The sequence below is a fragment of the Phacochoerus africanus genome, chromosome 2 (genome assembly GCF_016906955.1).
Source record: "Phacochoerus africanus isolate WHEZ1 chromosome 2, ROS_Pafr_v1, whole genome shotgun sequence".
Classification (NCBI taxonomy): Eukaryota; Metazoa; Chordata; class Mammalia; order Artiodactyla; family Suidae; genus Phacochoerus; species Phacochoerus africanus.
Genome location: NC_062545.1, coordinates 74,451,541 through 74,468,942, shown reverse-complemented (window position 1 = coordinate 74,468,942; position 17,402 = coordinate 74,451,541). Strand labels below are relative to the sequence as shown.

Sequence of the window (17,402 nt, the reverse complement as noted above, 5' to 3'; positions counted from 1 at the left end):
TTATCATAACATCAAAAAGAATAAAATACTTAGGCATAAACCTACCTAAAGAGACAAAAGATCTGTACTCTGAAAATTATAAGACATTGATGAAAGAAATCAAAGATGACACAAACAGGTGGACATACCATGCTCTTTGATGGGAAGAGTCAATATTGTCAAAATGACAATGCAATTCCAATCAAATTACCAAGGACATTTTTCACAGAACTTGAACAAAATATTTTAAAGTTTGTTTGGAAGCACAAAAAAGACCCAGAATAGTCAAAGATATCCTGAAAAAGAAAAATGGAGCTGGAGGAATCAGGCTCCCAGACTTCAGACTATACTCCAAAGCTATAGTCATCAAAACCATATGGTATTGGCACAAAGACAAAAATATTAATCAGTAGAACAGTATGGATAGCCCAGGATTAAACCCACACACCTACATTCAACTAATCTACGACAAAGGAGGCAAAATATACAATGGAAAAGACAGCCCTTTCAATAGGTGGTGCAGGGGAAACTGGACAGCCACATGGAAAAAAATGAAATTAGAACACTCCCTAACACCTTATACAAAAATAAACTCAAAATGGATTAAAGACCTAGATACAAGACCGGATACTGTAAAACTCTTAGAGGAAAACATAGGCCAAACACTCTCCAACATAAACAAAAGCAACGTCTTCTCAGATCTACCTCCTAGAGTAATGACAATAAAAACAAAAATAAACAAATGGGACTTAATTAAACTTAAAAGTTTCTACACAAAAAAGGAAACCCTAAACAAAATGAAAAGACAGCCCACAAAATGGGAGAAAATCTTTGCAAATGAATCGACTGATGAGGGATTCATCTCCAAAATTTATAAACACCTTCTGCAGCTCAATACCAAAAAAAAACAAACAACCCCATCAAAAAGTGGGCAGAAGATCTAAACAGACAATTCTCCAAAGAGGACATACAGATGGCCAAAAAACACATTAAAAGATGTTCAACATCACTCATGATTAGAGAAATGCACATCAAAGCCACTATGAGGTACCATCTTACACCAGCCAGAATGCCCATCATCAAAAAGTCTTCAAACAATAAGTGCTAGAGAGGGTGTGGAGAAAAAGGAACCCTATTACACCATTGGTGGGAATGTTAATTGGTGCAACCACTGTGGAAAACAGTGTGGAGATTCCACAGAAGACTAAAAATATAATTACCATTTGATCCAGCAATTCCACTCCTGGATATCTATTCAGAGAAAACCAGGACTCGAAAAGACACATGTACTCCAATGTTCATTGCAGCACTCTTTTCAATAGCCAAGACATGGAAACAATATAAATGTCCATCGACAGAGGAGTGGATCAAAAAGATGTGGTACATATACATAATGGAATATTACTCAACCATTAAAAGGAACGAAATACTGGCATTTTTAGCAACACGGATGGACCTAGAAATTATCATGCTAAGTGAAGTCAGTCATACAGTGAGACACCAACATCAAATGCTATCACTTATATGTGGAATCTGGAAAAAAAAAAGGACACAATGAACTTCTTTGCAGAACAGATACTGATTCATAGACATGGAAAAACTTATGGTTTCCAAAAGAGACAGGTGGGGGTGGGGGGATGCACTGAGGGTTTGGGATGGAAATGCTATAAAATTTGATTGTGAGGATTGTTGTACAACTAAGAATGTAATAAAATTCATTAAGTAATTAAAAAAAAAGAAAAAAATCACTAAAACTAAGAGCTGGTTCTTTGAAAAGGTAAACAAAATTGAAAAACCTCTGGCCAGACTCACCAAGAAGAAGAGAGAGAACTTAACCAGAATAAGAAATGAAGGAAGTTCCCATTGTGGCAGAGCAGAAACAAATCCAACTAGTATCTATGAGGAAGCAAGTTTGATCCCTGGTAGGTGAGGGAGCCGGTTCAGTGAGTTAAGGATCTGGCATTGCCATGAGCTGTGGCGTAGGTTTCAGACACAGCTCAGATCCTGTGTTGCTGTGGCTATGGCATAAGCCAGAAGCTGCAGCTCCAATTCCACCCCTAGCCTGGGAACTCCCATGTGGTTCAGGTGCAGCCCTAAAAAAAAAATTTTTTTTAATGGAAAAGGAGAAATCTCAATGGACATTGAAGAAACACAAAAATCTATAAGATAATACCATGAACAATTATATACCAACAAACTTGACAACCTAAAAGTGGTCAACTTTCTAGAAATATACAGCCCACCAAAACTGAATCAAGAAGAAATAGATCAACTGAACAGACTGATAACTAGAAATGAAATTGAATATGTAATAAGAATACTCCCTACAAACAAAAGTCCAGGACCAGATAGCTTCATAGGCAAATTCTACCAAACATACAAAGAGGAAATTGTACCCATCTTTCTTCAGCTTTTCCAAAATGTTGAAGAAGAAGGAATATTCCCAAAGACATTCTATGAAGCCACCATCACGCTAATACCAAAACCAGACATAGATAGTATCAAAAAAGAAAATTATAGGCCAATATCTTTGATGAATATAGACAGGAGTTCCCGTCATGGCACAGTGGTTAACAAATCCAACTAGGAACCATGAGGTTGCAGGTTTGATCCCTGGCCTTGCTCAGTGGGTTAAGGATCTGATGTTGCCATGAGCTGTGGTGTAGGTTGCAGACGCGGCTCGGATCCTGCTTTGCTGTGGCTCTGGTGTAGGCCAGTGGCTACAGCTCCGATTCAACCCCTAGCCTGGGAACCTCCATATGCTGTGGGAGTGGCCCTAGAAAAGGCAAAAAGACAAAAAAGAAAAAAGAAAATATATATAGACATAAAAATTCTCAGCAAAATTTTAGCCAACAAAATCCAACAACACAGAAAAAAGATCATATACCATGACCAAGTGATATTCATTCAAAGTTCACAAGGATGGTTCAACATATGCAAATCAATCAATACCATATACCACATCAACAAAAGAAAAGTCAAAAACTGAATCTGCCAAAATCCAACATCCGTTCATGATAAAAACTCTTACCAAAATAGGTATAGAGGGAACGTACCTTAACATAATAAAAGCCATTTATGACATACCCACATCCAATACATTACTCAACAGAGAAAAGCTGAAAGTCTTCCCACCGAAATCTGGAAGAAGACAAGGATGGCCACTCTCACCACTTTTACTCAACATGGTATTGGAAGTCCTAGCTACAGCAATCAGACAAACAAAAGAAGTGAAATGCATCCATATTGGAAGAGAAGAGGTAAAACTGTCACTGTATGCGAATGATATGATACTAAATATAGAAAACCCGAAGGACTCCACACAAAAACTACTTGAACTGATCGATGAATTCAGCAAAGTAACAAGATATAAGTATAACATTCAGAAATGGGTTGCATTTCTGTATACTGGCAATGAAATATTAGAAAGGGAATATAAAAATACAATATCTTTTAAAATCACACCCCCAAAAATTAAATACTTAGGAATCAACCTGACCAAGGAGGTGAGAGACTGATATGCTAAGAACTATAAAACATTAATCAAGGAAATTAAAGAGGATTCAAAGAAATAAAAAGATATTCTATCCTCCTGGACTGGGAGAATTAATATCATAAAAATGACCATACTACCCAAAGCAATCTACAGATTCAATACAATCCCTATCAAATTATCCATGACATTTTCCACAGAACTATAACAAACAATCCAAAAATTTATATGGAACCATAAAAGATCCAGAATTGCCAAAGCAATGAGGAACAAAAAACAAGCAGGAGGCATAACTCTCCTAGACTTCAGACAATATTACAAAGCTACAGTAATCAAGACTATGCAGTATTGGTACCAAAAGAGATATACAGAGCAATGGAACAGAATAGAAAACCCAGAAAAAAACCCAGACACCTATGGTCAATTAATCTTCAGCAAAGGAGGCAAGAATATTAAATGGGAAAAAGACAGTCTCTTTAGCAAGCGGTGCTGGGAAAACTGGATAGCTGTATGCAAATCAATAAAACTGGATCACACCCTCACACCATGCACAAAAATAAACTCAAAATGGCTTAAAGACTTAAACATAAGACAAAACACCATCAAACCCCTAGAAGAAAACACAGGCAAAACATCCTTGGACCTCAACCATACAAATGTTTTCTTAGGTCAGTCTCCCAAGGCAACAGAAATAAAAACAAACAACCAACCAAAAAACCAATGGGACCTAATCAAACTGACAAGCAAAGGAAACCATAAGAGAAAACAAAAAGACAACCTATGGAATGGGGGAAAATAGTTTCAAACAACTCAACTGATAAGGGCTTAATCTCCAAAATATACAAACAATTCAACTCAACAGCAAAAAAAGCAACAACCCAATAGAAAAATGGGCAAAAGACCTGAATAGACATTTCTCCTAAGAAGATATAGAGATGGCCAATAGGCACATGAAAAAATGCTCAACATCACCAATTATTAGAGAAATGCAAATCAAAACTACTATGAGGTACTAACTCACACCAGTCAAAATAGCCATCATTAATAAGTCTACAAATAACAAATGCTGGAGAGGGTGTGGAGAAAGGGAACCCAACTTCACTGTTGGTGGGAACGTAAATTCGTACAACCACTATGGAAAACAGTACGGAGATACCTCAGAAAACTAAATGCGGAACCACCATAGGATCCAGCAATTGCACTCCTGGGCATATATCCATATAAAACTTTCATTGAAAAAGATACATGTATCCCTATGTTCATCGCAGTACTATTCATAATAGCCAAGACATGGAAACAACCTAAATGTCCAGCGACAGATGAATGGATTAAGAAGATGTGGTATATATATACAGTGGAATACCACTCACCCATAAAAAAGAACAAAATAATGCCATTTACAGCAACATGAATGGAAGTAGAGACTCTCATACTAAGTGAAGTGAGTCGGAAAGAGAAAGACAAATAACCATATGATATCACTTATATCTGGAATCTAATACATGGCACAAACAAACCTGTCTACAGAAAAACAAACTCATGGACATAGAGAACAGACTTGTGGTTGCAAAGGGGGAGAGGGATGGAGTGGGAGTTTGGGGTTAGTAGATGCAAACTACTGCATTTGGAGTGGATAAGCAATGAGATCCTGCTGTGTAGCACAGGGAACCATATCTAGCTACTTGTGATGGAACACGATGGAGGATAATGTGAGAAAAAGAATGTGTGTGTGTGTGTGTGTGTGTGTGTGTGTGTGTGTGTGTGTGTGTGTGAGACTGGGTCACTTTGCTGTACAGCAGAAATCGACAGAACACTGTAAATCAACTACAGTAAAAAATTATAAAAAAATAAATGCAAACTATATGTTGCTTACAAGAAACCCATTTTAAGTATACACACAGGTTAAAAAAAAAAGGAAGAGGAGTTCCTGTCATGGCGCAGTGGTTAACGAATCCGACTAGGAACCATGAGGTTGCGGGTTCAATCCCTGCCCTTGCTCAGTGGGTTAACGATCCGGCGTTGCCATGAGCTGTGGTGTAGGTCACAGACGCGGCTCAGATCCCGCGTTGCTGTGGCTCTGGCATAGGCTGGTGGCTACAGCTCCGATTTGACCCCTAGCCTGGGAACCTCCATATGCCGCAGGAGCGGCCCAAGAAATAGCAAAAAGACAAAAAAAAAAAAATTAAAAAATAAAAAAAATAAATAAAAGGAAGGGAAAAGATATATCATGCAAACACTACTTTAAAAAAAGAAGTACAGCGGCTATGTTAATACTAACCATAGTAGATTTTAGAGTAAGGAACGTTACCAAGAATAACAAGGTTCATTTCACAGTGACGAAGGAATCACTTCACCAAGAAGACATATCAATCCTAAATATTTACTCGCCTCATAACAGAGCCTGAAAATACATGAAACAAAAAGAGAACTATACAGAGAAAAAGATAAGTTTATAATTAAGTTGGAAATTTCAATGCTTCTATTTCAGCAGTCAGTAGAAAAAGTAGGAGAAAAAAATCAGTGGGGATATAGGAGACTTGAATACCACTATAAACCAACTTGACTCGATTGACATTTAAACACCACTCTACCAACCACAGTGAATATATAGTCTTTCTAATTGCAAAAGAAACAAGAGACATCATTTTCTGAGCTATAAAACAAGTCTCAATAAATTTAAAAGATTCAAACCATACAGCTTAGGTTCTCTGACCATAGAGAACTAATTTGGGAATCAGTAACCAAAAGATGTATATAAAAATCACCAAATGTTTGGAAGCTCAGCAGTACACTTCTAAATAACCCACAGGTCAAAAAATAAAATCATAGGGAAAAATAGGACATGTATGAGATGCAGTTAAAGTAGTACTTAGAAGAAAATTATAGCATTAAAATACTTACATAAGAAGAGCTGAAAGGTGTAAAACCAAGGACTTAAATCTCTATCTTTAAAAACTCAAAAAAAGAGAGCAAATTAAATCCAAACTCAGCAGAAGAAAGTAAATGATAAAGTGTGGAAATCAATAAAATATAAAACACAAAGCAATAGAGAAAATCAATAAAACAGAAGCTATTTCTTTGAGAAGATGAATAGAAGTAATAACTCTCACTAGCATGATCAGAAAAAAATAGAAATTTGTACCATTTTATTTTATTATTTTATTTTATTTTGCTTTTTTAGGGCCATACCTGCAGCATATGGAGGTTCCCAGCCTAGGAGTGGTATTTTCTCTTCAATACCATCACTGCTCCATCGTGACACCATGCACTAATGTCAGAAGTAGGAATGATGTGAATGTACAAGACTCCAAAAGACACATGAGAGAATTCAAGGAAATGAAGGGAACGTATAGCAGGCCCATGTTTGGCATCAGTCCATAGCAACTTTGTTGTAGGTAATGAGAGACTGTTTCCATGGGGTATGCACACAGCCTGCTGCAGGGACTCTGGGCAGGCCAGTACTTGGAACTAAAACAAATCAAGTCTAAAAGGAAGGGAGCTAGACTTAATTTTTAAGTAACTCCTATTGGCAGATATTTCAGAGGTTCTTCAGTGGGAACTGAAACAGGAAATGACTGGGCTAGTAATCTTGTGAGAAAAATTAAGACTAAAACTGCAGATTCCAATGTCTGGGATAGAAACACCTGGAATGGTAATGATGGGGGGTGAGGAGAAGGATCCAAGATGCCCTAGAGACTCTTCTGAACCAGAAAGTGGCAACCCTCCAAGCAGAAGAAAGTTCTCTGCCAAAATTTTAGGGATAAGAAGATGTGACAATCAAGCTAAGAAATGTTCTAAATTTTCATCAATGGTTGTCCTAGTTAGGGGCAGGGGAGCATGTGTAGGGAGTATCACAGGCAAGAAACAAGAAGGTTTTTTTGTTGTTTTTGCTGTTGTTTTTACTTTTTTTGTCTTTTTAGGGCCGCACCTGCAGCATATGGAGGTTTCTAGGCTAGGGGTCACACTGGAATTATAGCTGCCAGCCTACCCCACAGCCACAGCAACACCAGATCCGAGCTGTGTCTGTGACCTACACCACAGCTCACGGCAACACTGGATCCTTAACCCACCAAGGCCAGGGATCAAGCCTACATCCTCATGGATCCTAGTTGGGTTTGTCAATCACTGAGCCACAACGGAAATGCCAAGAAACAAAAAGTTTTCAATTATGGGGAAGTAAGTTTTAACATATGTGAGTTCCAGTCTTTGTTTTCATAGGCCTTTCTTCTAAAACAGAGCTATAACCTTGAAGCTGTGTGTTTTTAGCCTGCAACTTTTTTTTAATGGTGTTCAAAGATATATTCTTAGAAATAATTTCCTCTTTAGAATAACTGTTTCCTAAGTGAAAAATTAAGAGTACTTGAGACATGAATTCCATTTATAAAAGTAATTAAGAAGAACTATCTTAAGGGAGTTCCCGTTGTGGCGCAGTGCAAAAGAATCTGGCTAGTACCCATGAGGATGCAGGTTCAATCCCTGGCCTCGATCAGTGGGTTGAGGATCCGGTGTTGACGTGAGCTGTGGTGTAGGTCGCAGATGCAGCTCGGATCCTGTGTTACTGTGGCTGTGGTGTAGGCTGGCAGCTATAGCTCCAATTCAACCCCCAGCCTGGAAACTCCCATATGCTGAGGGTTCGGCACTAAAAAGGCAAAAAAAAAAAAAAAAGAAAAAGAAAAGAAAAGAAGCTCCTTAAAACTGTTCAACAGATGGACGAATACTTGCCAGATAAAAACAGATGAGTATTTGGGCTGTGTCTGAAAAGTTGTAACATATATCTTTCATCATTTCAGTATGATTCACAGTCCCCGTATACATGGAGCTGATATGGTCTTCAGACAACTTAACTGAGGTGTTAAATAACAGAATAAGGTACTCAGATGTAATTTAGTTGAAGTAGTAGATGATTCTGGTGGGTAGAAACCACATAATATAAAGGGAGAAAGTTGGGCTTCTTCAAAGTTAAAAGTCTGGTAATTAACTGTTGGGTCTCTCACTCACACGCACATCTTGCTGAGAATGCAAGGCCCTAACCATTTCTAAAGGTGTGTTTACAGCAACCTTGAGGGATAAGGCAAAGACTCCCTGGAGACAAAAATCAGGCTTGCTTACTTCTGCCAAGAAAATGGTACATTTCCCAAACTCAGAATCCCTTTCTGTTAACACATTGACTGTGCATTGACAGTGCAGGCATCCATCTGGACCCTCAGCAAAACTCCTCTTCCCTTCCCCAAAGGGACTAGGGAGCAAGGAGGGAGCTGACTCAGTATGCTATCTGTGCCCAAAGTATTAAAATCCTTTGTCTCTGACCCAGGTTTCTTGTATCTTCTGCCATCATCCATGAAACAATGCACGAAAACCTACTACTTCATAAGTAGAGTGAAATCAAATCCAAGGCCTAATACCTCCCACTACCCCTTTTAGTTCAATTTATAATATTCAATTGAGGCCATGGCTTCTATGCAAGGGATAGGGTGTGAGGATGATGGGGATATGGAACCATCTCCTCAACTTCCTTCAACAGGTTAGGTAGAAAAAAGAACCTGTACTACTCAGCTCCTAATGAAAAAGGAAAAGAGACAGAGTGAGGGTGAATCCAAGGTGACCTGACTCCTCTCTCCAGGAAAGAATAACCCTTCACAGAATTGACAGCAAAGGGTCTGGGGCAGCATCCCACGGACCCCTCAACAGTGGTGTTTCCTGTTGGAGAAGAGATGCTCTTGTTGCATATGTGAGATGATAATCTCAAATGTCACCAACCTCAGAGCAGAGAGCTAATCTGAAGTGGTTAAATTCCCTGGAAGCCATGGTATGGGGCCTCTCTTGGCAAACACCGGGTAGTTCAAAATAAATTACTGGTCCAAGTGAAGTGCAAACAAGAAGCCCAAGGGTTGGTTGACTTGTGCAGATTTTGGCAACCATAGTCCACTTGTGGGGATCTTACTGAGCCAAATTCGCCAAGAAAGCATCGGGGAAAAAAATGACTTTGTGCTCACCTCTGGGGAGATCAGTTATCACAAAATGAAAAACAGGACAACATGGGTTATTTTATGCAAAAGTTTGGCTATTTAGGCTCAAGTTCTCTGTGACGTGCAACATGCTAAAATTAAACTCTCTTTTGGGGTTGTTTTATATACGATTAAAAATTTCTTGGAGTTCCCGTTGTGGCTCAGTGGAAAAGAATCTGACTGGCATCCATGAGGATGCAGGTTCAATCCCTGGCCTCGCTCAATGGGTTAAAGATCTGACATTGCTGTGAGCTGTGGTGTAGGTCGAAGATGGGGCTTGGACCTGGCATTGCTATGGCTGAGGTGTAGGCTGGTGGCTACAGCTCAGATTCGACCCCTAGCCTGGGAACCTCCGTATGTCATGGGTGCGGCCCTAAAAAAAGCAAAAAACAATTTTCTTTGGATGAGCCAAAAACATCTGGAACTTACTTATAAAGTTACTCTAGGATTTCTAAATTTCATATGATAAAAACTACAACAGAAATAGATTATATACAGACAATGGTTTGAATGAATTAGTTCTTATGGTAGCTCAAAGAATATTATGAGCCACAGACGCTGTTCCATGTCAACTTCTTCTTCTTCTTCTTTTTTTTTTTTTGCCACACCCACAGCAGGCAGAAAGTCCTGGGCCAGGGATTGAAACTGCACCATAGCAGCAACCAGCGCCACTGCAGTGACAATACCAGGTACTTAACTTGCTGAGCCACATGGCAACTTCATAAATCTCTGGTAATTCTTGATATTATTTGGATTGTGGTAAGATATTTTAAATTGGCTTTTGGGAAAGTTAGACTAATAAAATACTGAATTAATGACTATTTTTACCTATTAAAGATCATACTTGGGATTCTGCATATATGAAATTCTGAAATAGTGCTTGCGTTCCTCTGGAAAGAAGCTAGAATTTTGCTTTTCTTTTCAGTCAGTTGGGATGCCAGTGAGATTGACAAAGGGGTAGTCTGAACTTGCATATTCAGAAACTAATTCCAGATATTTAAGCAGAGGGTAATAAAGAGGAAAAATATATGCTTTAACAGGGCAATATATAGCAAGGCACATTAAAATCTGTCATAGAGGGGCAGTTGTTAAGATTTTCTATAAGAACAACATAAAATGGGAGTTCCTGTCATGGCTGAGCAGTAACAAACCGGACTAGGATCCCTGAGGTTTCAGTCCCTGGCCTTGCTCAGTGGCTTAAGGTCCCGGTGTTGCCGTGAGCTGTGGTATAGGTTGAAAATGTGGCTTGGATCTGACACTGCTGTGGCTGTGGCTGTTGCTGGCAGCTGCAGCTCTGATTCGACCCATAGCCTGGAAACTTCTATATGCCGCAAATGCAGCCCTAAAAAGACCAAAAAAAAAAAAAAAAGATAAAATGAAACTTAATTAAATCAGAAATGTTAACATGACCCCAGGAACCCTTCTTTCACTCTTTCAGGAAAGAAGTTCTACCAAGGGCTCATGTGAAACAATATAAATGATATCCCCAGCAACTCATCATGGTTTCTAACATTTTTCTCCCACTTCTGAGATGACTTTAATTCCTAATTCTCCTCAGGGACGCATATCTGTCTTCCCCCTAAGGTGTGCCACCAGGCTCTCTATTCTTGGTTATCAGACTACGGTGAAGCTCTTTTGATGTTAAATTCTTAAACAAATCTACTTTCTTTGGGGAGTAAAGAATCTATGTACTTTTAAGAAAGCACTTCCAGAGTTTCATAGTATCCTTTACATATTCTAGTTTCCTGGTCTCTTGGATGCTGTTAGATTCTGATTTCCCCCAGTGCATGTTTAAAGTACAAATCTGAATTCCGTTGTGTTGGAACTATATTACTTTTATCAGAAAGAGTAAGAGGCAACATCGGGTAGGTCAGAGAGAAAGTGGCTCTGCTAAAGCAAAAGCAGCCTTTCCTCCTCCTGTAAACCCCACCAAGTCCTCTCTAGTTCCAGGAAACACATTTCATGACTTAGACCCAGATGACTATGTTTATTTAAGGAACTTCCCTTCAGGAAAATGTCTTAATTCTTCCACATAAAGATACATTTTTTAGGGAAACAGGAAATGAGAATTATCTTCATTGAAAAGAATAAAAGGAGGAGTTCCCTTGTGGCACAATGTGTTAAGGATCTGGCATTGTCACTGCAGTGGCTTGGGTCGCTGCTGTGACATGGGTTTGATCCCTGGCCCAGGAACTTCCACATGCCAAAAAAAAAAAAAAAAGAAAGAAAGAAAGAAAGAAAGAAAAAGAATAAAAGGAATAATAACTAATTAATTAATTTCTAAGTGCCCTACATCTGGTATATCAAGAAACAGGTTTCGAAGCTTGGGGGGAAGCTCAGGAATATCAGAAAAATAAAAAGACCAGAAAGCACAAACATAAAAGAAACTGAGGGGGAAAAGTCCAAGTTAAAGCAGAATAAAAGTGCTCTAAGAATTTTTCACAATTATAAAGTACTTTAAAGACAAACTACTTAAGGGCAGATGAAGAACCTCCTATAATAATCATCAGAATCTGAATAATAAACTGAAATAGTCCCCTTGGTACACTGTAAAGTATGCAATTTTAATTATGTGATTTTTCTAGCTAATTTCTGCTTCAAAAACAGTAAAGTACTTCTGCTTGCAAGGTGGCAGAGAGGAGAACTTTTCTGAACCTCTCATAAGTACATTGTCATCAAAATTTAAATTAGCAGAAACATGCCTTTAAGTTAAATCACAATTAGCCCTTAGACAGACCTATTTACTGAGAACCCACTATGTGCCCAACACCGACAACATATGCTAAACAACAGTTTGCATTTGTAAAGCAATTTTCCTTTTCAGGTTCGCACAAACGACATTTTAAAACAAACTGCATTTGTTTTTCAGCATTAACTGCATGAGCTAAATATATCTATTATTATAAATTGCTCCTACTCAGGAGAGTCTGAGCTTTTAAAAGACAAAATATATCGAGCTGTGCTTGTGTGTGTATTGTACATAGCTATGTATGGAAGTCAGTCAACAATGATAAATACAAACAGATTGTCTGACAAAATAAAACAACAATTTTCAGGGAACAGAAAGGACACATTTGTCAGAAGATGTCCACAAATAATTAATTACTATAGCACAATAAAGATATTCTCTTAATCCTAGAGTTTCTTATAAGAAGATACTCATTACTTTCTAACCATCTGTCATCACTCCTCCCCCAAAACTAATTAGGGTTTCCTCCAATCACACATTATAAATCATGCAAATGCGGATGGCAAAAAACACAGTTTAAAGAAGTTAACATGATAACATTTTGTATTTTAAAAATCACAGGCTTCAGAAATAGCCTTTCATGTTCTAATAATTACCCTGATTATTTTTCTCATCTTTTCCTGATTAATTATTAGACATTAAACTTAGAAAATTAAAAATACACTTACAGGTAGTAGAGTTTTCCTGCAGCAGGAAGTTCCCTTTTCCGATAATCTATCCCAGAGTCTAGCTGGACAGTATTACAGTATTCCTACAATCCAAACACACAAAATATCCTTATAAACAAGTGGCGGCTTAGAATTATAATCTTCCTGCTATCCTATCTTTCAATTTTTAAAATTCTCACCAGGTCGTGGTGTATGATCTTTTTGAAAAGAATGTATACATGTATGTGTAACTGGGTCACCCTGCTGTGCAGTAGAAAAAATATATATATAAAGAAAGAAAAATAAAAATTAAAAAAAGAGAAAAAAAATTCTCCTCAATAAAGTAATATAATGAGTTTAGGACAAAACAATAGAACTCATATAAGAACATAAATGTTGCAATATTAAACATATATCAATTTTTTAAAACTAAAAAAATTAAAATTAATTAATTAAATTAAGATTTACGGCAAGCCTTCTGAAACATTGCTAAACATTACTGTCAGCAAATTCTCCTTATACTTGCATTAGGTTTTTAAAATCCCAATTTCCATTATTGTGAAGTGAGAAGCTAAAGGCTATCAGGAAGAATAATTCATGGGTCATAACATTACCATGGGAGATAGTCTAAGAAAAAGAAAGCTGCATCAAGAGTTCCCATCGTGGCGCAGCGGAAATGAATCTGACTAGAATCCATGAGGTTGTGGGTTTGATCCACGGCCTTGCTCAGTAGATTAAGGATCTGGCATTGCTGTGAGCTATGGTGCAGGTCTCAGACACAGCTCAGATCCCACGTTGCTGTGGCTGTGGCATAGGCCAGCAGCTGTAGCTCTGATTCAACCCCTAGCCTGGGAACCTCCACGTGCCATGGGTGTGGCCCTAAAAAGCAAAATAAGTAAATAAATAAGAAAGTTACATCAGAACATTAGAAGCATTTTCAATGGAAGGATCATACAAAAGTGAGGCTGTATGTGTACCTGCCCTTCACTTCTGAACAACATCCAAGCCCTTGTTCTTTAATTCCCTCTACAGCCATCCATGTCTTCAAAGTTCTTCTTGTAGATGCCTCCCTTCAGCCTTAGTCATCCAGTGCCACTGCTGTCCTTGTCTCCTCCCAAATACTCTTTCCTTTCCATTCTCCTGGGCACATGTGTACATGGAAACACACACACACTAAAATTCTTACTATAAGGAGTTCCTGTCGTGGCACAGTGATTAACGAATCCGACTGGGAACCACGAGGTTTCGGGTTCGGTCTCTGGTCTTGCTCAGTGGGTTAAGGATCCAGCGTTGCCGTGAGCTGTGGTGTGGGTTGCAGATGCAGCTCGGATCCCATGTTGCTGTGGCTCTGGCGTAGGCTGGTGGCTACAGCTCTGATTGGACCCCTAGCCTGGGAAACTCCATGTGCCATGGGAGTGGCCCAAGAAATGGCAAAAAGACAAAAAAAAAAAAAATTCTTACTATCGAAGCAAAACAACTTTTGCTACTCCCAGCTTTCTTGATCAGCTGGCTTCTGGGACTATACACACACACATACACACACATACATATGTACATATTTATATATATACTTATTCCAGTAGAACAGTGGTAGGTTAAGAGTTTTCAGAACAATTCAAGAAACATTTACAGGGTGACTTTTTGTTTGTTTGTTTTCATTCAAAATAAAAACTGCATTATGAAAATTCATGAGAAAAAAATCATATTTTAACAACTTCACTACTTTTATTAATGAAAAACTGCATTCAAGGGCTAAAGTAATTGTGGTAGATATATATTTTCAAAAGATGGCTGCAATAATATCTCCAAGCTGACATGTTAAGATGTTGACCTTCTAACCATCAAAAAGTGAGGTCTAGGCTCCCCACTTGAATCCTGTGGCTATGGTGAAATTGATGCTATGCAATAATATCTGATGTGGCCCTGAGGCGGCTTCTTACTTGTTGGGGAGAACACTTGCTCAGGAACCCTGAACTGCCAGGAAGCAACCATGCCACAGGAAAACTTACAATAGCCGATACAGAGAGGCCTTGAAATGACATGAAGACAGAGGTGTCTGACCAGTCCTCAGATGTTCCAGATGTAGCCATTATCACAATGAGGGGGCCAGAACTGCCAGCTGAGCTTTTCTCAAATCCCAGAACCACAGAAACCAGAAGGGATAATAAAATAAAGTTGTTGTAAGCCTCTAAATTTTGCAGTCATTTGTTACACAGCAATTGATTATCATAAGAGCAGTATCCGGGCACACCTGAGATGCAGCAACATTCTTCCTCCCTGAAATTACGTCCTAGGTTGTACTGCTATGCAAGGGCTGTTTATCATCTGTGCTACAGGGAAGAAGAGGCTGTGCACAGTAGCAGTGAGAATGCATTTCCCCTCCTCCCATGGGAAAGCGGCTAAGGGGCTCAGGGAAATAAAACAAGATGATTGACTATCCTTCTGAGATTGAGAGGTTTCTCCAAGACCAAGAGGTTTTTCTAAAAGTAGCACTTTCAGTGCTTATACCAGGATAGTCCTGGGCACGCTGGGTTAGTTGCTCCTCTAGGAGTGAAGGCTGGAAAAGCTACAGCATTTTGATTTATATATTGGCAATTGTGAATTAGGTTAGAATAAAATGATCCCCATGAAGAGGCGGGTCTTCTGGGAAAGTCTACAGAGCTACACTTTTGAAATTCATACTTGAAGAACCACCCCAAACCTAACGGAGTCATGCCACCCTACAATGCTTGGTCTAAGCAGCCAGTGGCCTCCTCACCCACATAGTCCTAGCTCCTCATTCCAAGAAGCTCAAGCCCACACACAGGATATGGGCTCTACAATCCATCCCACCAGAAAGGAATACAGCATTGTTTACATACATGCATTCCACTCTCCCCTTAGATGACCTGTAAAAAAAAAAAATGTATAGCCATACATCTCACTTCTTCTCAACTTTAAGTAATGTGGTAAACCTGAGCAAAGAGATACTTTCTCCCCCAGCCCCTGCTATAACGGTGGGGCTCAGCCCCCCAACGCAACGAAAGAAGATGTACTTGCTTAGGTAACACTTCTTACTCTCTCTCTGAGGAAAATCTGTTCTGGTTTGTAAGAGCCAATTATTCAAAAGCTACCTGTACTACAGACAATATACTACATAGTGGAGCAACAGATATTCATATAAGTGTATCTCCTCAGGTTCTCCATTTCTTTAAAACTATAATTTATCTTGTATTACTCAATACTCCTAATTTAGTCAAAAAATGTTCTTTTTTTGCTATTAAAAAGTAAGGCTAATGAAAGTCATATAAGCTTCAATTTCTCCTTCTGGGTAACTAACTTCTCTCTCATATGAGTGATTAAGCCCTACCAAATGATTGCATTTGTACATTCACTAATCACCACCAAGGAATACCTAATCAGCAGGATAAGAACGGTAACCAAAACCCTTAGATGTTAGCTCTTAATTGTCGGAAAAATACTAACACTCAGTTTATATTTTTAAAGAAAAATAAACCTCGAAATTTCTGATTTTACTCACTTAAGCTAGATTCTTCAGAGCACTTTGCAGAAGGGTGGAGGTGGGTGAAAACTAAGCTATTTCCAAGTTGAGAATGAATCTAGTCAAAAGGGCATGATCTCTAAGCAATTTTCTAATTTCCAGGGATATTTACGAGACCTGCTACCTCTTATCACCAACCAATTCAAATATGTAAAACGCATCAGCCATTAAAGTAAATTTATTTTAAAATAGTTTGTATATTTATGTATACAAAGGGAAAATACAATTACACAAGCTAAAAGCACAATTAGGAAATTTGAGGAAGAAAAGGAGGGAGGTTTGCACACCCTTGGGAAGCACACTCTTGAGTTAAAGCCTTTTGACTTTGGAAAGAAAAATACACCACTAAAAGTACAGTAGTCCAGCAGTTTGCATTTTCCTCAAGATCTATTGTGTGTATTTTTAGCAATTTGGAATTAAAAAAAAAAAAAACAGGCTTTCACAAAATAACATTTTATAACTTCCACTCTGGCTTTTCCCTTCCCAGTTGAAACAAAAGAACAATAAATATTGTGGAGAAAAGTCCTTTAAAGTACAACATATTAGCCTTGTAAGCAAAGATTGAAATAATAAAGATTTGCCTCCCTTAGATCCTCTTTTATGATAAAAGTTAATATTGCTTACTCTAGAACACTTGGAAAAAGAGAAAAAGAAAACCACATAAACCAAAGTTTTATGTCTTATCTAAGTGATTACATTAAAGAGGAATTTAAAGATCACAATTATTGGTATTTCTCTTGACAGTATTCAACTGATAGGTTTCATACATTTTTAATAAGAAAGCATAAAAGGAAAACAGGTTGAGACTTTTTCTAGTTACAGGGTATAAACTATTTTAATAAGAGATCTATCTTTTGGCTTAATTCTTTAAAAATATACATTTTTAAACTAAAAATGATCCATGCTTATTGTAAAAAATTTGAACATTAAACATATAAAAGCAGAAATGAAAGTCTATCCCCTTCACAGAAAAATGTTTGCTTATAAT

General features: G+C 38.1%; 1 protein-coding gene across 2 annotated transcripts in view; it reads right to left on the bottom strand.

Annotated features, from left to right (window-relative positions):
* The window catches only part of AFG1L (AFG1 like ATPase), a 223,129-nt gene that overhangs the window by 75,658 nt on the left and 130,069 nt on the right, over positions 1-17,402 (bottom strand). For both annotated transcript variants that reach the window (XM_047762231.1, XM_047762239.1), the window contains one exon: positions 12,895-12,977. In XM_047762231.1, the coding sequence (XP_047618187.1) occupies positions 12,895-12,977 (83 nt within the window). The remainder of the gene's footprint in view (positions 1-12,894; positions 12,978-17,402) is intronic.